This window comes from Corvus cornix, chromosome 20 (assembly GCF_000738735.6).
Source record: "Corvus cornix cornix isolate S_Up_H32 chromosome 20, ASM73873v5, whole genome shotgun sequence".
NCBI classification, from domain to species: domain Eukaryota; kingdom Metazoa; phylum Chordata; class Aves; order Passeriformes; family Corvidae; genus Corvus; species Corvus cornix.
The window spans coordinates 790,224-816,749 of record NC_046349.1 but is presented as its reverse complement, the minus strand read 5'-3'; the positions used below and the strand labels follow the sequence as shown (position 1 = coordinate 816,749).

Sequence of the window (26,526 nt, the reverse complement as noted above, 5' to 3'; positions counted from 1 at the left end):
CAGGGCAATCGACATCTGCTTTAGCTCTGTCATCATCTGCTGAGTTGTAGGATTCGGTAACGGGGAGGGGAAAAAAATCCCCTCTGGCCCCTCAGCCTGTGCCATCCCCTCCCCTGTGTGTCCTTGTTTTCAAAGGGGACTTTCTGTTACTTGTCTCTTACACCATCAACTTTTAGAAGCTTTTTTAAAAAACCAAAGCATTTTGCAGACAGGTTTACTTGAAGGCTTTAGAGGACTACACATAAATAGATTTTAAATATATATTTTTTTTATTTCTTGTGATTTTTCTTTATATTAGATTTTTTTTTTCAGTCAAGAGACAGCATTACAACCTAACAACCAAAACCAGGTTACACACACACAGGCACACTACACAATGCATCCCAGGCAGTCGTGTCCTTCAGTCTGTCGACACACGGCAAATGTTTACACAATGTCCTAGAGGAGGAAACGCCCTTTCCCTACGAACCCTGCTTACACCAACTGAACACGTAACACACGAAAGGACAGGTTTTTGTTAGCTTCGAGTTTCAGACGAGGTCTCAGTCCTACAGCATAGGTGATGTAGAAAACGTGGGGCTGGTTTTCCCTCTTCTCCAAGATCCCCGAGTGGCAGCTGTGCCCCGTCCAGCAGAGCCCAGGGCAGGAGCTGCTCTGCCCCGAGCTGCCCGCGGGCGTGGGGCAGGAGGGCACGGGAACATTCTCCGGTGCATTTTGGGGAAGGCTTAAGGCAACCTTTTCCAACCATGGAACAGGCCATCTGTCCTGGCGCTCGTCCATCCTGCTGCTCCTGCTCCTGCTCCAAACACCGCCCGGTGAGCAACTGGGGTTTAGACTGAGCTTTTCAAAGCTGCCTAAGAGATTAAGTATATCCAAAATGCTAAATGCTTTTTTTAAAAAAAAAAAAAGTAATCTTAATGCTTTTTGGGGCATTAATTCTGTTGGGCTTCTCTGAAAAACCCCACAGTGACTCTGAAAACAACACAGAAACACAGAAATATTGAAAACTGACTCCCTGGTCACCTCTTGCATAGGACTTGTAACTGCAGTTCAGTGATTATTCAAGTTCTGTAATTGTGTTTAAAAAAGATGCCAAACCATGAAAAAGGGTGAAGGCACATGTACAGTCAGTGCAGCATGAGGGAGGGTAATGTGTGGGCATGAGTTTTACAAGCAGATACCAGGGGTGGATCCATACAGATAGAATATTGCAGTGCTCGGTGGCTCTGTACAAGCACAGCTCTGATACAAGAGGAAATTTCACTTTACTGCTACGCCTTGTGCTGCTCCCTCATCCCCAGACTTCCTGAAGCATAAAGCTGAGGATAAGATCTCAGTGAGACTTGGGCACAGCTGCTCATGGCTTCCCCAGCAAGGATACATGAGGTGAATGCGAAAGAGCAGAGGAACTTTGGGCTCCCCTATGCAACCCCTTGTTAAGCTACACTTAAGAATTTACTGTGCTGTTTTCCCCTCCATTTGCAGGGAATAAAATCTTCCCCCCCACCATGTAATGAAATAGGGTCAGAGTGGAAGGCAGAAGGATTTTCACGTTAAGCTGCAACAGAGTGAAAGCTTTGCAGCTCTTTTTGTGCTCTGGAGCATGGGGCAGCATCCCTATATAAAATACAGGGTTGGAAAAGCAACCCCCTTGCCAGCCCAGGAGGTGTCAGCTCAGAATGAGTGACAGGGGCAACACCTGGGTGTCACCACTCTGCACAGAAGAACTGGAAAGATCATCACACATAAGAGCCACCTTTGCTATTAAAAGGAGCTGCTCATCCCTGTCATTCCTCTAAGGAGAGAGTTACAGGTTTAGTTAATGACAAATGTTCTCAAGGAGCAAAAAGAAAAGCTGATGGAGATGCATCAATGGACAGCCTGGAACAGGGAGACCTCCTGCCCAACTGTGTCCAGCTGTCCAGAGCCCATGGCTGGGGAGTGCTCTGGGATCCTGGAGACGAGCAAGGAGAAGATGGCATCTCCAATAGGTTTGAGGACACCTCTCAGCAAAGAAGGGATTCTTCAGGCAGGCAGAGCCTTTCCCACTGCTGCATCCAGCTCCCACAGCCACATTCAGGCAACCTGTGGCAGCCACTCCAGTGATGGGAATGGGACGAGGATGGAGGCCGTGAGGATGACAGGAGGTTACTGACTTGTATGGAGCAGGTCTGAGAGACAGAAAGCTCCAGCTTGAAGAAGACAATCCCTGAGGGGATCAGCCCCTTTTAAGGCCCGTTCCTGTCCCTGGTGGGTCTGCCCGTGGCAGTCCCCTGGGAGGGAGGGGCTGTCAGTGCTGTGGGTGTCCCTCCTCAAGCTCCAGTCCCTGCCAGCAGCTGTGCTGAGGCCACCACAGTCCAGTGGTGGAGAAGGGCTTGGGGGGAAGCTCTGTGAAGCTTGGGGGGATGCTGAGGTGCTGGTGCATCCCTCCTGCTGCCAGCAGCTATTTCTGAGTGCATGCAGCAAAGGAGGAGCAGCAAACTGGAGGCACATCAGAGTCACCCGTGGGAGGGGTGGCAGCTGACAATCCCCAGTGGCTTGAGAGTCCCCTGGCACCAGCTGGACATGGATGGCCTCTTGTTTTAACCCAGACACTCAGGGAAGACTCAAGGACTGCCACCAGCCATTCCCAGGGCAGTGGGGCTCGGTGCTGCCTTCTGAGAGATGCTGAGAATGATTTCTCTTGACTTAAGGTGACTTAGGTCTTCTTACTGTTTCCTAATTATTAGATGCTTGATCTTTGGGGGCTCACTTGTTTTTCAATAAATTCACATGAAGTTTAATTTCCACTTTATGCAGGGCAATGGAATTGATACTGATCCAGAGGGGCAACTGCAAAGCTGTGGGACTCAAGCCTAGAACCTCACTGGAGTATTTTTCATCTTTTTTTTCCTTTCTGGTATGGCAAGACATCTAAGTGGGTACTTTGCTCCCCAGCAGGGCTGGATAGAAGACAAAGAATTATCAGTATGATGTAAATGTAAAACTATTGATTAGAAACACGCCTAAAGAGAGAAGATTTCCACAGCAGTGATCTTTGGGATGAGCCATGCATTTATGTTATCCACAATGAGAAGGAAACACAGCCTCCCATGGAGAGAATCATTTCTCTTCCAGACCAAGCTTTTGCAGCAGAGCTTCTTAGAAAGCACATTTGTGAGTGCAAATTTCAGAGCAACAGGTGAGGAGGACTTTTGCCCCTACTCCCTCTGCAGCCCTCCAGCCTTGCAGTGCCAAGCAAGAGCCAGAATTCGGTGCGAGAACTTCGCTGCAGCTGTCAGTGAGGGGTCCTGAGTGTGCCACAGCCTGGCCTTGCCAGCAGCAAGCACAGCCTTGGGGGCCTGGGGGCACGGGGGGCCCTGGTGCATCCCAAGAGGTGGCACTTCTCCAGCAGGGCTGTCCCTCCTGGCCCCGTCACACTTCGGGGTTCATCCCTCGCGCTGGGCCGGGCAGGCAGAGCAGAACCAGGCAGGCAGATGGAAATCCTGCTTGGAGAAGATCCCTGCACCATGGGGGCTTCAGTGGTGGAAAGATCCTTCCCTCCATAAGGGGTGTGACAAGCTCCAGCCATCACTGAGGGCACTGCCCCAGCCCATCCCAGTGCCCTGCTGCCCCCGAGCCTGCGATTTCAGTACGGGGCTGGGAAGCTGCTGCTGGGGCTGGAGCCAGCTCAGGTGTCTGAGCCCAGCACTGCCATGCTGCCCAGCAGAGCTGACATGTACTGAACAGGGATTTGCCCAGGTCTTTCCACTGGGAATTCTTCCCCTTTTTTATGCTTTCATTGCAAGAAATGCAAAACTTTCTTTCAGTTGCCTGCATCACCATTTCTCCAGGTGATCATTCCAATGGCTTGCCCCATCCTGGCTGTCTCCTGATCCCAGTGATGTGGTGGGTCAGGCTGTAACACACAGCTCTGCTGCACTTCCCAAACCCTAGGAGGCTCAGTGCTGAAAATCTGTATGTGGTTGCTCACAAGCAAGTCTAAAAAGGGACCAGACACATTCTAGCAGCTGTAAAGGTGAATTTTCAGGGCAATGAACAAATGAAGAGGGGCTGCAGCCCAGGAATGGTCCCACCATGAATGGCCACAAATTCTTTTCCACACAGGAGTGTCAGAGCACCCCACAGCTCCTGTCACCAGCATGTGCTGCCACAGGCCACATCCCTGCAAGCACCCCAGAACCAAACCCCCCATTCTAACAGAGAAGCCTGGGAAAAAGACATTTTTAAAGACCCCAGCAGATTGGTTTGTCCCTGAGTCCATGCTGTAGTTTCCCCCTACACAAGTACAGAAAAGAAAGCAAAATTCACCTCACCTGTCCCAGCAGGACCAGCCCAAGAGCTCCCTGCAAACCAGAACCTTCCCACTGGAAGCACCACACAGCGCATCACAAATACTGGGTGCAAAAAAAAAAAAAAATTCCCAACAAACCCCTAAAAAATTCAATCCCACACCCCAAAACAAGCTACTGAACACCCACACTGGGCTGTGAAATATCTACACATGCACACGGGTGCACATACAGGAAGTTCTCAGTTTTTAAGCACCTTTCATTTGTTTTAAGATCTGAGGAGACAAAAAACCTCAGTGAAAAGGGGTTTTCTTGCTCTGGCAGCACTGGGCAGGAGGCCTGTGACCAGGCCAGGCCTTGTGCTTGCTGCTGGGCAGGAGCAGAACATTGCAGGTCTTCTGCAAAGCCCAGGCTGAACAGACCTTTGCCACAGCACAGGGAGGGTGGGTCACACTGGGGGCGAAGGGCTGGCAGGTGAGTGTCGGGTGTTAATACATAGCAAGAGTGCAAACAACAGAGGGGGCTTGCAGGAGCTCATTTGCTGTGGTTTGTGCACTCCACTGAGCTGCCAGAGGCTCAGGGTCTGGATTAACCTCTTCATGAAAACATTATTAATAATTTATTAATCCTTTATAAACATACTCTGGATATAAAGTGTGACAACAGTTCTGCTTCATCTCCTGTGCTGGCTGGGCACAGCATGATGAAAGACAGACTGGCATGGAAAGAAGAAAGGAAAAGAAAACTGTTTGAATTTGCTTCTGAAAACCAGGACAGAGGAAGATCACCTGTTTGGAATGGGCACTGGGGGCTGGGTGCTGGTGGCAGTGCCAGACTGAGACAAGTCCCCCCGGAACACGGCCAAAGGCCTCTGGCTCACAGCAGATGAGTGGGCTGCACGGGAGGGTTTCCAGAAGGGATTTCTCCTGGGGTACCATTTCCAGCAGTCGGGCAGGCACAGGAGAGCCTGGCAGGGGAGACACAGCAGGATCTGCCTCAGGGCCACTGCTCCCCCCAGCCTGTTCCTCTGGGAGCTGCCAAGGGGGCAATGGGGTCGCACCCAGCCTCTGATCTCTGGAGTGTTCCAGGGGTTCTGGCAGCAACTTGGATGCACAGGAGGAGAATCTGTAGTGGAGACCAAGCTGGGGGCTGGACAGTGCTTGGCTTCTCCACTTCTTGATGTGTGTTGGGGCTGCAGAGAAAACGCTTCCTCTAATGCTGCTGCCCAGTGGCCACAGAGGGGCTCTTCCAGCGACACGGGGAGAGCGGGATGGGAAGGCAGCACCCCATCAGACATCTGGGAGCTCGGGCTCAGCCCCTGCCTGTTGTCACATGCACCTGTGCCAGTGTCCCTGCACATGCCCTGCTCCCCATCCATCCCAGGCATCACTGCAGGGTGAAAAAAAGGCATTGAGTGTGAAGCCCAGGAAGCCAAAGGATGTAAACGCTCCCCTGGAGCCAGATGTCAGTCTCTTCACCAAGAAGACAGCAGGGGTGGGACAGGGTGATCTGCAGTGTGGTCTCAGGCTTGGTGAGGGACAGAGGTTGCAGTGAGGCCCGAGGGGGGCGGGGCGATGCCGGGGGCACGGAATTCCCCAGCTCTGGGCTTTTGGGAACGCCGAGGCAGCGGAGTGAAGGGGAAACGCTGCAGGTGAGCAGCAGCAGCCGGCTACTGCGGTCCAGGCTCCCTGGCCCAGAGCTGGGGGCTGTTGCTCCTAAGAAGGTTCATTTTGGTTTTAATCTCATCAAAAGAATTAATAACTATCAGCTGTCTGAGTCTGGGCTCACCAAGACTCCTTCAGCCAAGGTGCCTGGCTGATATTAAGGGATGCAACATGGTGAGTGGAAGAACCTCTGGTGAAATTGGAATTTTCTGGAGTTGTGGAGGTATTTCTCGTCTCAGAGGGTGGGGGAATCCAGACTGTGAGCTGGTCGTGAGCAGGACTCTTTCGCAGGGCACAGGGTGCAAAACCAGTTCCTAAAAGGAGAGAACTGGGGGGCAGGTCAGTAAATTTCTGCTGGATTTGGAGCTATCTCAGCTGGTGCTGGAGCCATGTTCTTCCAAAGGCAGAAGGAGTCCATCATGGAGAGAGGAGGGATTTGCATTAAAAATCAGCATTGCCTAGCAGAGGAATTTGGCCCTTCATGGGAAAGGATGCAATTTTTAGTGGGGAAAGAAGATGCTCCTGTTACAGCTCCTCTTACAGCAATCCTCTCACTCAGGCCTGCCCCATCTTGACCCATTTCAGTGGCTCCCAGATCCATCTTTGTCCTTACTTCAGCCTCTTCCCTCCGGCCTCTTCTTCAGCATCCTTTCACCACCACCGACATGCTTTGGCCACCTTAGGAAAGCTGTGCAGATCCCTGCCCCCTCTCCCCTCCCGGGGACTGACACCAGGCAGACAATACTCCTCGGCTTAACAGGGGCTCTTCTGAGTATGAAGGTACAGAGAGAAATATATACACACACATATACAGGCGTACCCACAGGGATACAGCTGTGGCTGGGGCAGGTGACCGGCTCCAGGAGGACGGGGCTCGCTCAGATGGGACCACCAGCCACGGTGATGCCACCCCAGGCTGGCCACCCCTCCTGGCATGGTAGCCAAGGGCTCCGGCGCGGCGCTGGGACGGTGCTTTGATTCCTGAGATTCCTTTTAAGGTTGATTTTTAAAAAGACCACCGTGAGGCACCAGGAGCCGCCTGGCTGGCCCGGCCACAGAGATTCCACCAGCACTTTCAACCACAAGCCCCTTTTGGACTGGCAGTGGGGGGTTATCATGGTCAAATGTAGCTAAGAAATCAAGGAGGGACAGGAGCACTTGCTGGTTTTGCAGGGCGGAAGCATTATTTAGTGTCATTGATGAGATTTTCCTAAAAATCCCAAATCTTGTGGCTTCATTGCTCTTGTCACTCCTGCTCGGTGTCTGTGTGACATCCCATCCAGGCTGTACATGGAGTCATGATGTGAGGAAAGGCACTGATGTCACAGGCTTATCAGGACAAACAGGCTTCACCGGGAACAGGTGTATTTCGGGAAGAGGTGATGTCACTGGGAATACTGATTTCCCACGTGAAGGCTGTCGAGGCTGTTGGGGAGGGGTGGCGTGGCCCTCCATGCCGGCGGCTCCAGGGGTTGTGGCCCAGACGGCATCGAGGGCGAGGGGCGCGGTGAGGGCGACAGGAGGAAGATGAGGAGTGCGGGCGAGGCGTGCGGGCGCGGGGAGTGGAGCGGAGCCGCCGTGTCCCGGTGTCCGTGGGGCCCGCACTCCGGGGCCGGGGGCAGCCCCTGGGCGGGGGAGCGAGGTCAGTAGTTGCAGTGGCGCTGGCAGGGCTGGTGCACGAAGGCCCCGGGGAGCTGCTTGGCGCGGCGGGGCGGGCGCTGCCGGGCCCGGTTCTGCCGCTGCAGCGCCTTCTGGCCCAGGCGGTGCCGCTCCGCCAGCTGCTTGGCCCGCTGCAGCCGCTGCGCCTGCCCCGCCTTGTCCAGCGCCGCCGCCTTCACCGCCAGCGCCCGGCCGTGGTGCGCCACGGGCCGCTCCGGCCGCGGCTCCGGCCCGTCCCTGCGAGACAGCGCGGTCAGCGGGACAGCGCTGCCCTCGGCCCGGCAGCGGGGGACAGAGCTCACCAACCCCCGCCCCAGCAGCCTGCGGAGAACAGGGATGCTCCAGCAAGGCAGGCTCTGCGACACCCGAAAAAATCCAGACACCACCAGGAACTCCACTGTGTCTAAGTACCTTGAGCCTGGTCTGTCTCCATCCCACTGTGACCCCTTTGGAGCCCTGGCTAGTCTCGGGTTCCCTTTAGCCCTTCTCTGCCCCCTCCAGCACTGAGGAGCTCCTGAAGCTCTGGAGATCAACCTCCGGCCCTCAGGGAGACTTTGGAAAGAGTCTCAGTTAGGTGTCAGCTAGACAGGAATGGTGTCCAGAAACCAGGACCAGTGTCACCTAACCAGGAATGGTGTTCTCTAGCCCAGAATAGCACCCCTTATTAGGAATGCTGTCCCCTAACCAGGAACAGTGTCTCCTGGCCTGGAGCAAAGCTCACCCCAAATTCTTACTCCTCCCCGGCCCCACTGAGGGGCTCTAGGGGGAGGTGTTGGAGGGCTGGGACTGAGGGGACAGCAGCGACCCCATGGCAGGCAGGGCTTGTCCGGCAGCAGTCGGGCTGAGTGTGTGTGTGCATGCTCCGGGTTTTCCCTGGGCTGCTGGGCAGTGGAGAGCAGCCCTGGGGGGAGGGCAGAGCTCTAGGATGTGGCCCCAGGAATGGGTGCGGAGGGCTCCAGCCCACAGGCCTGGGGGGAAAGGGGCCATTGGGGGCTTTTCTGTTCAATTTCCCCGATGCTAAGCTGGGGTTTGGGGCAAGGAGAAGCTGGTGGTGTCCCACTCCCCACAGCTGTGGGATACCCCTGTGCTGGGCCAGTCTGGGGCCAGGTGGGGGATTGAGGGGGGTTGAAACACCCTCCTGCCTGGGGGACCTAGGGGTCCTCAGGGGGCCACTGTGCCCAAAGGCCACCCTGTCCCATGGGGTTTGCTTTGCTTGGGCCCTACCTATGCAAAACCCCGGTGCAAGCCCTGCCTGGCAAACCCCCCTGGGCAGGTGGCATTGGCATGGGTGGCATTGGCAGGAGTGGCACTGACACAGGCGGCTGTGCCAGGAGACCCTGCTAAGGGCAAGGGAGATGAACACAGCCCTCTCCCACCACAGCCCAGTGCCAAGCTCATGTCCTGCACCCATGGCCAGCCGAATATGCTACTGAGACCCCTTAGCAGAGGATTTTGGGACACGGGGGCTGCCAGCCATGCATGGTGCCAGCTGGGGCACCCTGTCAGATAGGTAGGGTGTTCCCTGAGGTGGGCATGGGGACACTGATGTCCCCCACTGCCCCACTACGTCCATGGGTGAAACATTCCTGGGTGTAGGTGGGGATTTGGGATGGCAGCACTGACCATCCACCCCTGATCCCTCAGTGGGTGCTGGAGCTGCCGGCCCCCCAAACACCCTCAAAGTGCACTCACGCTGCAGCATCGTCCTCGGGGCCCTCCCCATCCACCTCGAGGGTGCTGGTGACGTAGACGGACATGCTGGGGTGCTCGATGAGCAGGTCCTCCATGGGGCTGCTCCCCACGCCGTCGGGGCCGGGCTCCTCTGCAGTAAAACAGGGGGGAGGGGTGACAAACCAACTCTCGTCCATCAAGCAGGGACCGGCCGGAGCCGGGGAAGCGGCCGGTGGCGGTGGCGGACCGGGGGGCGTCGGGCGGGGTCGCGCCGAGCGCCCGGTACCGCCAGCACCGGGGCGGCGGGCGGGGCCGGGGCGGGCACGGCTGCCTGGGGCGGGGGTGCAGAGCCATGCGGGGCACAGCGGGGACACACACACATACCATGTACAGTGGGGGGGGGGGGAGAGAAAGGGCATCGTTAGTGCGAGAGACACCCACCGCCACCACACCGCCACACGCGGGCCCGGCGCCGCGCCCCGGCCAGAATCCCCCGCTCCGGGGACCCGTGGAAACGGGGCTGCTCGGACAAGGGGAACCGCGAGGCTGGGAAACCCGCAGGGTTTACTGCAGCAATGGTTTGGTTGGTTTTTTTTTTTTTCCTTCTCAAAATGAGAGCAGAAGTTCAGCCAGTGAGAAACGCTGCTTTCCCCGTTCTGATGGCACCTGAGCCGGGCCGGGCCGGGCCGGGCCGGGGGAGCGCCGACACGCCCCTGCTCACAAACACCACCCAGCACTCCGCAAACATGGAAACCAAGCACACACAGAGCAGAAAAACAGTCCACACCTTTTCTCTGGAAGAAATCATGGGAGTAAATTCTTCAGCAAAGGTTTTCACTGTGCCTTCAACTCCAGCCTGTTAGAGGCCAAATTTTGAGCGGCTGATCCAGAAGCTGACCCATCCCCCGGCTTCCCTTCCTCATCTCTGCCTTGGGCCGGTGCTTTTCTAGGCTGCCTGTGCTTGGAATTCCTGGTGCTGCAATGGGACGGGAGCCTGCACCTAATGCTGAGATGCCCACACCCATTCCCAGACTCATCAGGGGGATTTCAGGGAACTGGTGAGGGGGGAGGCAGTGCAGTATCTATACGGACACAGTGACCCTGCAGCTGGGTGAGGGAGCAGGAGGAAGCACAGATGAAGCTGTTCTTGCGTGGAGAAATGCAGAGCACGGGGCCGGGTGTTCCTGGCTCGGTGCATCCCCAGCTCCTCCTGCAGCTGATGCTCCAGCCCAGGGCTCAGGACAGGCCACAGCTGGCCTTGCAAACATGAGAATGTCTTTCTCCAGGTCAGAGGATATCAGTCTATTAATAGTTGCTGACATGCCAGGCTGAAGATTGTTTGTCAGCCTGGAGACAGCCACCGAGCCCGGCTGGAGCATCCCCGGGCCAGCAGCACTCCCAGTGGTCTGTGGGCACGAGGAGTGGTCTGTGGGCACGAGGAGCACAGGGCTACCCTGTCCCCATCCTTCGCCAAGGTGGGTTTTAATGTCACAAGCAATATTTGGGGTTCCTCAAGTACCTCAGTGATGCAGCCACATCCTGGGAAGTGCTCTTTGCTCTCTCCCTGGGTGCTGAGCAGAGCCAGGCTAAGCAAGGGGGCAGGAATGGCATCAGAAACATTCCGGGAAGGGCAGAGTAGTTTGGGTGCATTTTGCAACACAGATCAATGACCAGGCTGACAGGGGCCGAACCCAGAGGCTCCCTAGGTTGCCACTGCTGCTGAGAGCGAGCCAGGCCGGGAGCTGCTGCTGGCCACCACAGCTCCAAGGGGAAGGATGGGGCTGGAGTCTCCGCGTTTGGTTCTTGGAGTGCTTGATATAACTCCAGCCCCAAAAACAGGGCTGAAAGAATCGGGTCCCTCACTGCTCAGGGACTGCTGTGGGAACAGACTGCAGCTGAATTAGCAGTGGGGTGGCATTCACTGGCAGACACTACTGGAAGCCAGCGCTGCACTGAGAGCCGAGGCACTTCACTGGAGCAACATGGGAGTGTTTTGTGCCAGAGTCAAGCCCTGGTCCCCTCTGAGCCATCTGCATCTCGACCCAGGGATCAGGGCTCACAGTAGCGTTTCTCTGGCTGGGGAAGCTGCTGGCTCCTCCTGCCATGCTTTAGGCTCACTGCAGCTGCTGCCAGCTGGCCCCGACACGTGGTGGCTGTGTGCCTGCTGCTCCAGGGACCTCCTTGCAACACCCCCTGCCATGGCACTGCCGTGACCCTCCCTGGACAGTCACCTGAATGCCCAGAGGACAGGGAATCCTCCACAGCTGCCCCTGCCCACACCACGCCCCATCCCAGGCTCATCCCTGCTCTGGTCCCCTCTCCAGGTCACTGCATATGGAAAAAAACCCTAATGAACAACTTGAATCACAAAAACAAGCATGGGGAACAGGCAGAGAACATCTGCTCAGTGACCTGCTGCCTGCAAGAGGGAGGACAAAACCCTCCTCCTAAACCTGCAGGATACATCTGTGGTCCCCTAGGCTGGGGTGTCACAACCAACCAGGGGCTACCAAAGCAGAGCATGGCCATCAGGAGCTCCTGCACAGCTCTTACTGCTGCTGGATTTGCAAGGAAAAGGTCATAAAAACATCATTGCAATTGGCTGAGTCATCAATCTACAACAAAAACTCCAAGGTCTGAACAGAGCAGGAGAAGATCTGCACAGGAGGAATTCAATCTGCCTGGTTAGTGTCAAACAGGGCTCTGGATGGCTCTGGGAATGGGGAGCCCTGTGGGCTCTCTAGGTACAGGGACCTGGTGCCAAACATCCCTTGTGCTTGGCATGGGCAGTGGGAATAACTTGGGAAGATAACCCCCATGGAGCTGAGATTTACTCCTCTCAAATGACCCAAACATGGCCAGATCACTGGTGGCACATCCCCAGCTGGGACAGGCAGGCACCACTGCCACCTGCCCTCACATGGGCACAACCCCACGCCCCCACCAGCGCCCCAGGACTGGGGTCTCCCAGGGGAACAGGCTCCTGGTTTGCTTTCAGCAGGGGCAGGGCAGGGAGCAGCTGAGCTTGGCTCCTCCTGGAGAAGTGCTGTCCTGGGCACAGCTCAGCCCGGGCCATGGCAGTGCCACAGCCGGTGGCAGAGCCTGCCAGGGCTGGGTCCCCACCCCACCGACCCCCAGCGGGCAGGATCACAGCAAAACTCCGGGGGACCTCCCTGGCTGGTGCATGGAGGCACCTGGAGGCTTCAGGGCAGCAGCAACCCCAGCTGGAGATGCTGATGCTGCTCCCACACTGGCAGAAAGTTGAGAACCATCACTGGGAGAGGAAAGGGAAAAAGGAGGAGCAGGTCAGGGGCTGCTGCAGTGACCACAGGGCTGGGCACCATGAGCAGGGCATGGGGACCAGGGGAGGAAAAATGAAGGGCAGAGCTGCTCCCGTGTGGTGTAAGCTCATCTGCTGACATCTCAAGGGTTTGCCCAGCTCTGAAGAGACAAGGTGCAACAGAGGCTGTAGGAAGCCAGTTCTGTCACTTTCCTCACCTGCAAGATCAATTATGAGCCAGCCATCTTCCTCCTCCTCTTCCTCAACAAAGGGTTTGGGCTCCTCTAGGCCCTCTGGTGTGTTGCTGTCACTGAAGAAGAGGCTGGTGAGACGCTGAAACATGGTGGGGAGCAGTCCAGCAGGATGGACGGGGAGATAGAGCTACTGCTGGGCACCAGCTTCCAGGCACAGACACAGGAGAGATGGGCAGGGAGGGGAAAAACAGCCCTCGAGGTCTTGGTGACAGAGATGTTTGGCTGCCAGAGAAATCAGAGCTAAGCGGTGCGTAGTGCAATTGTGAGGTTCTTCACTTGGCTGCAGTGCAAAGGCCTGTAAAAGGGAGAGAAAAAGGAATAGGACATTAAAGCAGGCCAGCAGTGTGGCCCTCCTGCATCCCAGGGGCTCAGCTGGGCTCAAGGGGACAGCAAAACGGTGGCTCTGGCACTGACCTGTGCCATGGGCTGTCCCAGCTGGTGTCATACCTGAAAGCAGCAGTGAAGGGCTGGGTGCCTGTGTCCTGCAGCCCCCACCTGCATCACGCCCTGCAGTGTGTTCCCATCCTGGGTGGGGTGTCCCAGGAGACCCATCCCCAGGAGCTGGCAGGGACAGAGCCAGACACTGTCCCTAAGTCAGGCAAACATGCAAAGTTCCTGGCAGCAGGCAGGGTGAGGACAGTGTTGCCACAGAATCCCAGACTGGTTTGGGTTGGAAGGGACCTTACAGAGCATCTCATCCCACACCCCTGCCATGGGCAGGGACACCTTCCACTAGACCAGGGTGCTCCAAGCCCTGTCCAACCTGGCCTTGGACACTGCCAGGGATCCAGGGGCAGCCACAGCTGCTCTGGGCACCCTGTGCCAGGGCCTCCCCACCCTCCCAGGGAACAATTCCTTCCCAATATCCCATCCATCCCTGCCCTCTGGCAGTGGGAAGCCATTCCCTGTGTCCTGTCCCTCCATGCCCTTGTCCCCAGTCCCTCTCCAGCTCTCCTGGAGCCCCTTTAGGCCCTGCAAGGGGCTCTGAGCTCTGCTGGAGCCTTCTCTTCCCCAGGTGAGCACCCCCAGCTCTCCCAGCCCGGCTCCAGAGCAGAGGGGCTCCAGCCCTTGGAGCATCTCCATGGCCACCTCTGGACTCACTGCAGCAGCTCCACGTGCTCCTGATGTTGGGTCTCCAGGGCTGGAGGCAGCTCTGCAGTTGGGGTCTCACTTGTGCGGGGCAGAGGGGCAGAATCCTCCCCTCCCATGCTGCCCACACTGGGGGGACAAGCCCAGGATGCTGTTGGCTCACAGTGTTGTTCACATCCAGCCTCTCACCCCAGCCCTTTGTGGGTCTCTGCTTCATCTCTGCTCAGCTCATCACTGTTTTACCCCTGGGGAAGCAGATTCCCTCCAGCGTGGGGGGAGGTCAGCACTCATTAATTTCATTAATGAATGCCAAGCTCCTGGCAAGGCACGGGAATGGCAGCCAAAAGGTGCAGAGTGTTACTTGTGTGTTATTTGTGTGCCTTTTGGTCCAGAGACATTAAAGACATTTATGGCATTAAAAGGCCTAAAATGCCATCAGGAGCTCAGTGCAGTGAGAGGGGACAGTGCTTGGCACACTGATGTGGGTGCATTCAAAGGGCAAAGCCCCAGTTCATGGCCCTGTTGACCAAGGGGCCATGGAGCTTGTGAGTGATCCTCCAGCCAGGGGAAACTCCATCTGCTCCAGGCAGCGTGGAATGGGAAGGGTACAGGAGGCACCATGTGTGCATACACACCCCAGTCCTCCGGCAGCTCAAGTTCTAGCTCAGCCCTGCTGCCCAGGGAAGTGGCTTCCCCAGTCCCAGCACCCTGGGAAGGTGGCTGGCATGGGCACTGCAGTTCTGGGTCTCAGGCACTCTTTTATTCATCCCTGTGGGATGGCAACACCTTTTGCAGTCTCTCATGTGCCTCAGGAGGAACAACATCTGCTCTACAAGGCAGAGAATGAGAAATCAAAGGAGCCTTTCCCCTGGATAGGATCTCCTGGACCTCAGGGGCTCTGATCTCCACCACTCCCAGACGCAGAAGAGAGTCAATGAGCATGAAGCAGCCCTGCAACACCCAGCTCTCCCTCCCTGGCACGGCCAGGGCAGCAGTGTGACACTACCTGTCCCCTAGGGCAGGTCTCAAGCCCCTGGTGACTCCAGTTGCCCCAGAGGCATGAGGCAGACCATGAGCCACAGCTGTGCCCCACTGCAGACTGCTCAGGGGTCCACAGCAGCTTCCTACTCACTCTGGGATGGCTCGGCTGAGGCTCATGGAGCCTCCCACCAGGAAGAATCAGAGGTCAGGAAGGACTCTCTGTGTCCTAAGAGGGTCCCTGGCTGCCCCTGGAGCCACTGAGCAGGGAGGGTTTGGGCACTGAGACATGACAGAGTTGTTTCTCTGACCCCACAACCACAGCAAGGCCTCGGCCATTCTGTTACCCTCCAGTGCTCCCAGTTAAATCAGCCCCTTTACCTGGATCAGTAAAGCATAATAATGTAAGTTAGGGAAAAAACACGAGGCGGGGCTGATGCCCGGCTGGGCTTTGAAGGGACTCTGGTGTGCTCCACGCCGAGCACAGTGGGATTTCCCTTCCCCACGATGCCCATGTGCATCCATCCCCCACCAGGCCAGGCTGCCACAGGCCACCCTGGCCAGCCCTGAGGGCTGTGGCACGCAGCCACAGCTTCACCACGCCAGCTCTGCCTGGAAGCCAGGCACCTGGCCTGAGCACTCACCTAGTCAGTAAATAGCTTTTAATATGACATTAATATTATTTATTTAAGAAGTTTATTAGATATCTAATTGTGACAGAAACTCCACAGCTCCCAGGTCCCTGTTGGTGATGTCCCAGAGTCTCCCACTCTTTGCTCCTCCCCAGGTGCCCGGGCAGGAGGGACTGGGGCAGCTCGTGACAGGCACAGGGGTCCCAGGGAGCTCCAGTCCCCCAAGGCCACCATGGCCCTGGCTCAGGGCAAGGCCACGAGTGGGCTCATGTGCTTATTGAGCTGGGGCGTTTCCAGGCTGGCAGAAGTGCTGAGCCAAAGCTGACCCCAGTGTCCCCAGGCAGGTCCTCAGGATGACACTCTGGGGCTGGGGACTGCAGGGTCCCTGGGCTGTGCCCCAAGCCTGCCATGCTGGGAGGACACTGTCAATGCTCTTGACCTACCTCATGCAATTGTCAGTCTTTTTCCCTGCTAGACATGGGTGTCACCCAACAGCAGAGCTAGGGACAAGAGCGGGCACACAGGGACAGGGGAAGTCAGGGCCCCAGTCTGGTTGCCAGGGGAGGGTCACCCAGAAAGCACCCGAGCAGCTACCGCAGGACAGGGGCTGAGCCACGCAGGGATTTTGCTGTTGCCAAAGCAAAGTCTTGCAGCAGTGAGTGCTTCCCATGCTCTGCAGGCTTGGCTTTGGGAGCCCCCTGCAAGGGGCTCGTCCTCCAGCAAGCTCAAAGTCAAGTGCCCAATGACCCAGCCAAAACCTTTTAGTTTTCTTTTGTTAAAACATGACAAAAGCTTTCACAGGACAGCAGGAAAGCTGATCCCCCAGGAACAGCTCAGAGCACCCCCCTGCTTAGGGACTGGTCCCCAGAAAATCACAGGATGCAGGCAATGGGAGTAAGGTGTCTGGACTCCCCAGGTGCCCACCGCAACCCAGAGGTAATTTCTCTTTTCCGAAGACACAACAGACACTATTATTTTCGATTGTCCCCTCTCCCAAATTTAACTTCTTAAGTTAAGGCACAGGGGCTCACAGGCAGCTGCCATAGCTCTGGAGGAAGTGGGAGAGAGTTAAAAGCTCCCCTAAGAGCAAAACTTGAAATGGATAATTTGAAAGGCTCATTCCCTGAAGGATTCAAGTAAATCACCAGCTGTCACCCTCTCTGAGACAGGGAGCGTGGGGTGGCCCTGACCCCTTTACTGGTGCAAGGGAATCTGTGCCATGGGTGGGCTACAGTGGCAGGATCAGCCCCATGGTGGTGCCCAGGGAGCTGCAGGGGGCTCCTGGCAAAGCCTTCAGGATCAAACCTGCAGGGTGAAGGGAGGAGCGAGGCCAAAAGGCAGTCAAGGGCCAAAGTGAGCATTAATCCTTGCCCTCACTTTATCCTGTCTCCTCTGAAAAACTCAGATTAAAGAAGCAGGATGAAGCTCTGATCTCCAAAATTCTCAGCAGGTTTGTGGATGACACTGAGCTGCGTGGAGCAGTCAATTCAGTAGAGGGAAGGGATGGGGCATCTGGAGGGTCCTGGGCAGGCTGGGGGAGTGGGCTCATGTGAACCTCATGAAGTTCAGCCAGGCCAAGTGCAGGGTCCTGCACCTGGGTCAGGGCAGCCCCACACCAGCACAGGCTGGGGCTGCTGGGTGGAGAGCAGCCCTCGAGAAGGACTTGGGGGTGCTGGTGGTGACAAATTGGATGTGACCCAGCCATGGGCACTGGCAGCCCAGAAACCAACCCTGTGCTGGGCTGACCCCACAGCGTGGGCAGGGGTGAGGGGGGATTCTGCCCCTCTGCCCCACTCAGGTGAGACCCCACCTGCAGAGCTGCCTCCAGCCCTGGGGAGCAACATCAGAAGGACCTGGAGCTGCTGCAGTGAGTCCAGAGGAGGCCATGGAGATGCTCCAGGGCTGGAGCCCCTCTGCTCTGGAGCCAGGCTGGGAGAGCTGGGGGTGCTCACCTGGAGGAGAGGAGGCTGCAGGGAGACCTCAGAGCCCCTTGCAGGGCCTAAAGGGGCTCCAGGAGAGCTGGAGAGGGACTGGGGACAAGGCATGGAGGGACAGGATACAGGGAATGGCTTCCCACTGCCAGAGGGCAGGGATGAATGGAATATTGGGAAGGAATTGTTCCCTGGGAGGGTGGGGAGGCCCTGGCACAGGGTGCCCAGAGCAGCTGTGGCTGCCCCTGGATCCCTGGCAGTGTCCAAGGCCAGGTTGGATGGGGATTGGAGCACCCTGGTCTAGTAGAAAGTGTCCCTGCCCGTGGCAGGGGTGTGGGATGAGATGCTCTGTAAGGTCCCTTCCAACCCAAACCAGTCTGTGAGTCTGCAATCTCCCAGCCCCCCTAGAAGGGAGCAGCTCCTGGCCTTGAACTGCTCCAGACCCTCCCTGGCAGCCACCAAGCTCCTCCATCAGCTCACCATGGAGAGCTCAGGGTGACCTGCTCAACCCTTCATGAGGCAAAAGACTCCTTGGCTGGCTCCTACCCAGACAGTGAGATGGCCCCGTGCCACCTCAGTCCCTGGAGGTTCCAGCAAGCATTTCTCTGGCTGGGGCAGCCAGTAGCAGATCAAGCTCTGAAGTTTATCCAGGTATTTGGAAAGCCTCTGCTTTCCCTGCAGCAAACATTTGCCCCATTTACAGCAGGGAATGGAGGGCCGGCAGCCTCCATGGGAACTGCAGCACAGGAGGGACCCAACTGTGTCCCTGACAGGGACTGAAATCAGTGCTGTGCCTCGTCACCAGGCAGAGGTGGTGCCCACGGAGCCAGTTTGCACTAGGACGTGGCTTCTCTTCCTCTCAGGTCCCTTCTTCCAGCTGTCCTGTGTCTGCAGGTGCCCCACATCTGTGGGGGAGGTGTGTCCCAGGTGTCCCCCCTCGGGACATAAGGGGACTCCCTGTGCACCACATCCTTGGGTCTGAGCTGCCCCAGAAACCACACACTGACCTCCTGTCCCCTGCCAGAGCTGGGGCCACCACCACAGGACAGCTGCCATCCTTCCCAGGCCTCCACAAGCCCCTTACTCGGCATGTCAGCCCCATCCCAGGCACTGCCAGCACAAGGGGACAGCCCACCAGGGACGCTCACTTGGGGACAGATGAGTTTCTAAATGAATTATGTTTATCAGAATCCTTCCACAAAGTCCAACAGCCTTTTACAACAAGCCAGAAGGTATTAAAAATATTAGAAGTTAAAGTGGAAGTAAGGAAACCACAATGCATCAAGTTATTTTTTCCCCTTCAGAAACCTCGACACAATAATTCGTTTTCTGAGTCACCGTGGCTGCAAATAACCCCAGGAGCTAAGAATAGGGAACAGCATCGGCAGCAAAGCCCTGGGATGCGCCAGGAGCTCGCCGGGGCAGGAGCTGCAGCGCCGCGGGACTGGCAGCTCTCAAAAGTCACAGTCTGCAAGAACAACAGCAACTCCCCTTGGAAATGGCAACAGGCTCCCTGAAACTTTCCATAAATACTGGGCGGGAGGGATGCTGCTGGCAGGCGCAGGAGCGCTCCTTCCTCGGCACAGCTAAGAATACCCCGCGCAGGCATCCCGGCAGGCGGCAGAGGTACAAATCAGGTGCCTTCCTCCAACCCACTTGGGAAATGGGATTTTCAATTCGTTTTACCTAAATCAGACAAGCATTTCACAGGCTCGTTGTGCTGGATGTACAAAAATCCTAAACCTGGCACAGAAACACAAAACACAGGAGAAGGGGGTCCGGCAGCTGGGCAGCTCAGGCGAGCTCTGCTCGTCACCCCAGAAATGACCAGTGAATCATCCCTGTGCTGTCCTCTCTCCATGCCCATCAAGGGAGGGACCAGAGCTGGCAGACACCTGCCTGGGACAGTTTGGCGGGGTTGAATTGATGCATTTGGTCCCACAACAACTGTGCCACAGGTCCAGCTGATCCCGTTGCTTTGCCAGCAGGCCCATTGATGGGATTCCCTTGGGGGAGCCCTGGGCACAGGGGCAGAGCTGCACCCCGAGGTGCTGCTGGCACAGACAGGCTGATTCCAGCAAAACAGAGGCTGATTCACAGCCAGAGCCTCTTCCATGGCAGATCAGGGGAGTAGAGGGGGGGAAAGGCACAGAACAGTTTGAAAAATCCCTACAGAACTCTTCATCATGAGACTCTTCTTATTAATGGCAGACCAGGACAGGACCTGGAAGGGCTTTCCTCAGCCAGTCCAGGGTCTCAGCAGGGACTGGAGTTCCCACATGCTCCTCCAGATCCTGCCTGAAGGAGAAGGACCCTGCAGAATGAGGGGGAAATGTTTTTCCCGGAGCTGGTCTCTGCATGCACACCGGCTCTTGTGTCACTGCTGCAGGAAGGTCCTTACTCCAAGGACAAATGTGACCTTGTGCTGTTTGATATCATCACACAGAGTCCTGGAAAATCTGCCAGTGGCTGGCAGGACCCAGGAAATTTTAGATTTGCCATGAGCTGTGCTATGAAATTTTAGAACCTTCTTCTCTGGGATGCGTTGGGTAAAGCATCCCAGGGAGCGAAGCATCCCGAGGAGCTGCACACTGGGAGGGAGCATCCCAACCTCACAGCCTCCATAAATCACAGAGGCTGAGCAGTACTTGGACACCACAAACACCCCGAGCTGCCCAGCAGCTCCCCCCAAGCCCACCCAGTGCCCCACTCGCTGTGCAGTCAGCATCAAAAACCCCTTAGACACAAGTTTATGTCACAGGGTTTTCCAGTCTTATTACAAGCAGCTGTTACCATTTTATTATCTGGGGAGACACTTTTGTATTTTTCCTTTTGTGTTCAGCCAGATAAGCAGCAGTTTGATGCAACAGGTGCCCAACAGTGACAGTGACCTACAGCAGACAGCTTTTGTCTTTTTTTGTTGTAGGTTTGTTGTTTGGGTTTTTTTCTTGGGGGGAGGGGGGGGAATATAAAAGGAGAGGAACGATTTATTGATTTATTTTAGAGCAAAACAACACAGTTCTTGGCACTCTATAGATTAAGCCTGGTGGGAAAGGAGGTCCAGCACAGTCCTGTACCAGAGCCCAACACCTGTTTCTGGGAGGGTTTCTGGGATGGTTTCCTACCCCAGCAAAACCTTGGCCAAACAAGCAATAGCACTTGGCAGCCACCCAGCTCAGTCCTCTTTGGTGCCACTTCAGCACTGGGTATTGCTGGGCTCAAGGGAGACAGTTTAATCCACTATTTTGGGATCCCAGGGTGCCAGTCTCTTTGCCCACGTGCTCTGACAGGGCTGTAGCTCCCCTACACAAAAATGTGTATGTATGTGCATAAAAGAATTACAAGAGCAATAATGTCCTTTTTTAACCCTTTTCTACACTCCACAAAGTCCAAGTTTTTCCACAATGAGTCCCCCCAGATGGGAGGAGGATTAGTTTCCAGGGCCTGCCAGGGTCACCCAAGCTGAGGTGAGAGACACAAAATCCAGAGGAAAGTTGCCCTTTTAGGACTGTTTTGAGCTGTCTCAAAGGAGGTGCCCTTAGAGCAGCAATAACAGAAGGGGATGCTGTGTGTGGTACCTGAGGGACTCCTGGGTGCAGCACCCTGGGATGTGGTGGAGCTGCCCCACGGCACAAACCTCAGCCTGGCATTGCCAGCACCCTCCCCCTGCCACGCACGGCCCCTTCCTGGGCAGCACAACTAAACTCAATAAAAATACCAAAGCATACGTCTGAATCTCATTAAAACTGGTGGGATTTACAAAGACAACTGAGATCTAAAGACAGCAGAATTCCAAAGCACCAAGGATTTGCTGGAACTAAGTTAAATAGGTAATACTTTTCTGCATTAGAGATTTACATCTATTTATATTCTTTACACAAATGTATTTTATATAGTATACTATATATACTGTATTTTATATAGTATATAGTATAGGAAGGTGTCCCTGCCAGGACAGCCCCCGCAGGGGGTTGGAACGAGATGATGTTTAAGGTCACTCCCAACCCGACTCACTCTGTGATTCTATGACATATTTCATCGATTAACATATACTTATATTTATATATTCGCATTCCTTTTCCAATAAGCCACATTTTGCACCCGAAGAGCGTCTAAACATCACGGGGGGAGACACACGCACGTTTCCTGCTCAGAAAAGCCACAGCAGCGAGTGGCGCGGGAGGGACACGGGGGTCGCCCAGGCGTGTCCGCCGCGGCCACGTCCCCGGGCCAGCCGGGCCAGCCCCGCCATCGCCCCCGGGGTCACGGCGGGACAGGGGGGAAGCGCCGTGACGTCTCAATGTCATATGCAAATGACGCGACGTCACCGCAGCGCAACCAATGGGAGCGGGGAACGACCGCGAATCTTAATCCGGTGATGAAGAAACAAACAACAGGCGCGGGGGCCGAACCGAGGGGTCCCGGAACGCGCCCACCCCCCCGGGCCCCTCCCCACACGGGCGGTGCGAGCCCGCCAAACCCCAACCCCGCGGCCCCGACCGCGTCCCGAGGGGACTCACCGGCCCTGCGGGTTCCGGAAGGCGCTGAGGCGGTGCTGGTGCGGGTGCCGGGGCGATGCCGGGGCGATGCCGGTGCGGTGCCGGTGCGGTGCCGGTGCCGCTGCGGACCCCGCGGTTCTGCCGAGCGCGCGCCGCTCCCCCGCACAAATCGGGACCTTCCGACAGCTGATCGTGACGTCACAAAGCGGCTCCGCCCCCCGCCGCCGCAGCCAATGGGAGCGGGCGCAGGGAGGGCGGGGCCCGCCCCGGGGCGGGGACGGGGAGCGGGGTCCCGGGGGGCCGCGGGGGCCGGTTCGGTTCCGTTCCGTTCCGTTCCTCCGTGCCACGGGGCCGAGGAGGCGGCAGAGCCCCGGGCAGGGAGCGCCGAGGGGCTGGGGACCGCCGGGGCCGTGGGGCGAGAAGGGAAAGGATGGAGACCCCCAGAGTGCTGGGATGGAGGGGAAGGGCTGAGACCCCGGGGGTGCGGGGGAGAAAGGAGCCCCGGCACAGAGATATAGCGGGAGCGGGAGGAGCGAGATGGACGAAAATTAAGAGCTGAAGCCGTTGAAAAAAAAAGCGATAGAGCCGAGTCCCGCCCGCAGCGCCCCGAGGACGCGGGGGGGACAGGAAGGGTGCGGGGGATGTGGTGGCCCCTGCCGAAGGGAAGGGACAGAGGCTGGAGGCTGCCCAGACACCCATTCCCTTCTCACTGCTGCGGGACACGAGTGAGGGGGCTGGGGCTGAAACCCCTGGATGTGCCACCCAACCATTACCCACCTGCGAGACAAGAGCGGGTTCAGGGGGCTCCTGCAGACCGACACCAGGAACATCCCAGGAGTGTCACAGTCCCTCAGGGTCCTTGGCATCACCAGGTTTGCCTTCCTCAGCATGGGGTGACCATGGGACCCAGGTTTGGTTTGACATCGTGCCAGGCTTGTCACAGGGCAGGATATTGTCTGTATAAAGATAGAACATTTATTAAAACAGTCATTAATGGAGCAATTTGGGTGTCTGAGTCATGCATGGAACAGTTAGGACTCATCTGGCATCGCAGGTGAGAATTCCCCATTGAAAATTCACAAGAGGTAGAATTTAATTGTGTCTTATTCAACACGAGGTCACAAATTAAATAGCATTTAGTCTTCTGTAATTGAAGGATCTTGCAGAAGAGTGTAAACCATTTCGGGAGGAGAGCTGCCACCCTGCAGAGCTCCCACACCACTTGGCCAGGAGGGGAGCAGAAGCCTATGAAGCTTGGAACAGTCCTAAAAAGAAAATCCACTTATTTGGGATGTCCATAGTGGGCATTTTGAGCTGGCCATGGCAGTTTCAGTTAATGCCCAAGGAGCTGGAGGTGCCCAGCACTGCTGGGCATAGCAGGGGATAATCTGCAGAAGATACCCAGGAGTTACAGCATAGCCACACTTAACCCACAGCCTGGTCCCTGCCCGAAGCCAGGAGCTCCTGCTGCCCATGCAGGTTCATTTTGCTGCTTCTGCTAGTCCTGGTTCCACAGGGAGTGATTACAAGATGGCTCCTGCTGGCTGCAGCAGGAATACAGAAATCAACCTTTAGTCCCGCTGCCATAGAGGAGGGGATATAAATAAAAGCAGCAGAATGAATCTTGTTATGTGAAACATGTTCCGGGATAAACTGCCCCATTCGTGCCGTTTAAATGGGATGACCCTCTCTCCATTCCCACAGGGATGGGAAATGCTTCAGTCTCTGCTGCACCCTGCCCTGGTCTTCTACTGCCAAAAGGGGATGGCAGTCCCCTCCCAGGGCAGTGTGTTGCCCCAGTGATTTACTGCTGGGAAAGCTGCTGTACAGACGGTGAAGCAGAGGAAGGAGCTTCTCAGCAGCCTGAGGCCACCAGCACTGGCTGCCAGGCCCTGCTGTGCCCGGCCAGGGGCTGTGGTCGGGGGCTCTGGCAGTGGGTGGCAGCTGTGCTGTGTGACAGCGGGAAATGACTTTAATCTTGCTGGCACAGGGTGCAGCGGGCAGGAAGCCGTGGTAGCCCAGCCCTCATGTGCCTGAAAGCCTGCAGTGCTGAGTTGGGGTCCACATCACTGTGACTCCTGTCCGTGCGTGGGGATAGCAAGGAGAGCCTGGAGGGACCCCCCTCGGTGCCCAGGGACAGCAGCGTCTGCTGACACTGAGTAAGGGAAAGGAAACCACAGTGCCTTCCCTGTGGCATCCTGAGGTGGGGGGGACACAGGGCATGACCTGGCTTTGACTCCTGGATGGCCCTGGCTCTCCGGTCGCTGGGAAAGTCACGCTGAGTTGAGCTGCACGGCCTGAGGTGGCTGTGCCTGGAAAGGACGAGCAAGCAGCTGACTGCAGCTCACCTGCCCGCAGGTAATGGGGAGTTAACTGGGGCCTTGGTGTGTCACAGCATGAGTCCACCCCAGCAGGTGCCTCGGGCTCTGCTGCTCAGGTACCTAACTGGAGGCACTCAGTGAATTTGGGTGATGGCTGAAAATAGGAAGGTGATCACGCTGGCTACATGCAGGAGGTTTTGGCAGCAGCACTGAGAGCCTCTGGCAAGGTGCAGGACCAGTGTGCAATGCACGTGCTTCATTTCACCCAACAAATGGCATGAAAAGCAGGCTGGGTGCTCATTATAGAATGGTTTGAGTTGCAAGGGTCCTTAAAGATCATCTAGTTCCAAACCCCATTTACCTGTCCTTTATTAAAAAAAATATGCTTGGTCCAGCTACCCAAAACTTTTAGAAAAATAAGAGATCAGGAAATAAAAGTATGTTTGGGTCTTTGCAAAGCCCTCCAAGAACATGTCTCCAGCATTTGGCGTTGACTGAGAAGGGGGTCCCAGGGCACCCCTCCAGCCCCAGCTGCCTGCTCTGGTTTCCCTGCAGGTCCCTAGGGTGACCTTGCTGCATCCCAAGCAGATGCTGCTCCTGGCATCCCTGACATGAGCTTTCCCCAGGCCCAGGGAGCTCTGCCCCAGCCATTCCTCCTGGTGATGCTGAGGTCACCAGGTAGCTGCTGAGCACCTGAAGAAACATTTCCCAGCCATGTCCTGGGGCTATGGGTCAGCAGCTGGCTCAGTCCTTGCAGCTCCCAGGTGCCTGCAGACCACAATCTGAGCAAGCCACAGGGCTTGCTGCCATACCGTGAGCTGGGTGCTCGTTAGCTGAGGTTGGGAAGAGCAGTTAATGAGGAAGTACATGTGCAGTGTACAGAGGCAGTCCTTCAACACAGGCTCTGTGCCAAACAGCAGAAAACAGGGAAATGAATCTCGGAATATACTGAGCTGGAAGGGACCCAAAAGGACCGACGAGTCCAGCTCCAAAGTGAATGGCCCATACGGGGATCAAGGCCTCACCTTGGCATTATTGGCACCATGCTCTGACCAACTGAGCTAATGTCAGGGTCTTTATGAATGAGCAGAAGCTGCTCATTCTCCTTCCCCTAGCCACCCTGTCCCAGCCTCCCCCACCCTGCTGAGAGCCCTTGGGGCATCCGCTCCAGGGCCCCAGGGATATGCCCAGACACCCACCCAGCCACAGTGAAGGGGACTGGAAGGTGCCACCAATCACCCACACACACCTCTGGTGTCTGTATGTGCCACACTTCAGCTCTTCAGGTGGCTGTTTTCATGCTGCTTGTCCTTTGGGATGTATTTGCCTGGAAGCTCCTGCCTGAAGTTGTTTGTGTTTTGTAGATCAAGAAAATGCAACGTGCACTGTTTCACATCATTAACAATCCTCATTGATCTCCTTGGGAGCCCTCCTGGTCCCTTGAGTGGTGGCACTGGGGACAGAGGTGTGCTCCTTACTTAAACTGGGAAACACTACCAGTTCCTGAGAAGCCTCAGTGGTCTTGCTGGGGTTTGGTGGCCAGAGTAAGGTCCATGAGGCACAGGCTCAGAGTGGCTTCTCCCCCAATGCCTTGCCCTTCACAGAGATGCCCGAGACCTGGCTGGCTCAGGTGGTCTCCATCCCAGGTCCACAGGGTTCCACAGCAGTGTCTCCTCCCTCTTCCTTCTCCTCTCTGCTGGCATCAAAGGGATGCTGGCAGGGACACACAGCTGTGTCTGGCCAGTCTCACAGCCAGGTGGGAGGTTTGGTTCAGGCCCTGCTGGAGGCAGTGGATGCGGTGCAGCTCAGGTGAGTGGTAAATGGGATTTGTTACCGACTTTGGTCATTTGCTGCCTGGTGGCCGGGACCCCCTGCTCCCAGCACCCCCCTGCTCCCAGCACAGGGCTTTGCCTCGGCCCCCAGTGGGCACAGAGACCTCTGCCCAGCTCCCTGGCCTGCACTGGGAACCTGTGGCTGTTTCAAGGCTGGGGACAGTTCCTCCCCTGGGACACGTGTGGGACCGGGACTGTCTGCAGTGGGGAGGAGCTGCTCTGTGCTGCGTGGCCTGGACGAGAGACAGTAACCTGAGCGAGGAGCAGAGCAGGTGGTTGATGATCATACCTATGGGGCAACCACCACCCTCCAGCCCCATAAAACCTCCTTGTGCCACCCACAGACACCCACAGCCCACATAGCACCCAAGGGTGAGGGGAAGAGACGGGGCCTGGCTCCCCAGCTGCTCTGCCGTGGGATAGG

General features: G+C 56.5%; 1 protein-coding gene across 2 annotated transcripts; it reads right to left on the bottom strand.

Annotated features, from left to right (window-relative positions):
* Window positions 1-246: 246 nt before the first annotated feature.
* On the bottom strand, window positions 247-22,140 carry TP53INP2 (tumor protein p53 inducible nuclear protein 2). 2 transcript variants are annotated; one of them, XM_039563400.1, is made up of 4 exons: window positions 21,971-22,140; window positions 12,785-13,115; window positions 9,308-9,617; window positions 247-7,852 (listed from the first exon to the last, which is right to left on the bottom strand). In XM_039563400.1, exons 2-4 carry the CDS (start codon window positions 12,906-12,908, stop codon window positions 7,600-7,602), a joined length of 687 nt encoding a protein of 228 aa, XP_039419334.1. In that variant the 5' UTR covers window positions 12,909-13,115; window positions 21,971-22,140; the 3' UTR covers window positions 247-7,599. The 2 variants fall into 2 exon arrangements, with proteins under 2 accessions (XP_039419334.1, XP_039419335.1); XM_039563401.1 differs by having other exon boundaries at window positions 9,308-9,437.
* Between the last annotated feature and the right edge of the window lie 4,386 nt (window positions 22,141-26,526).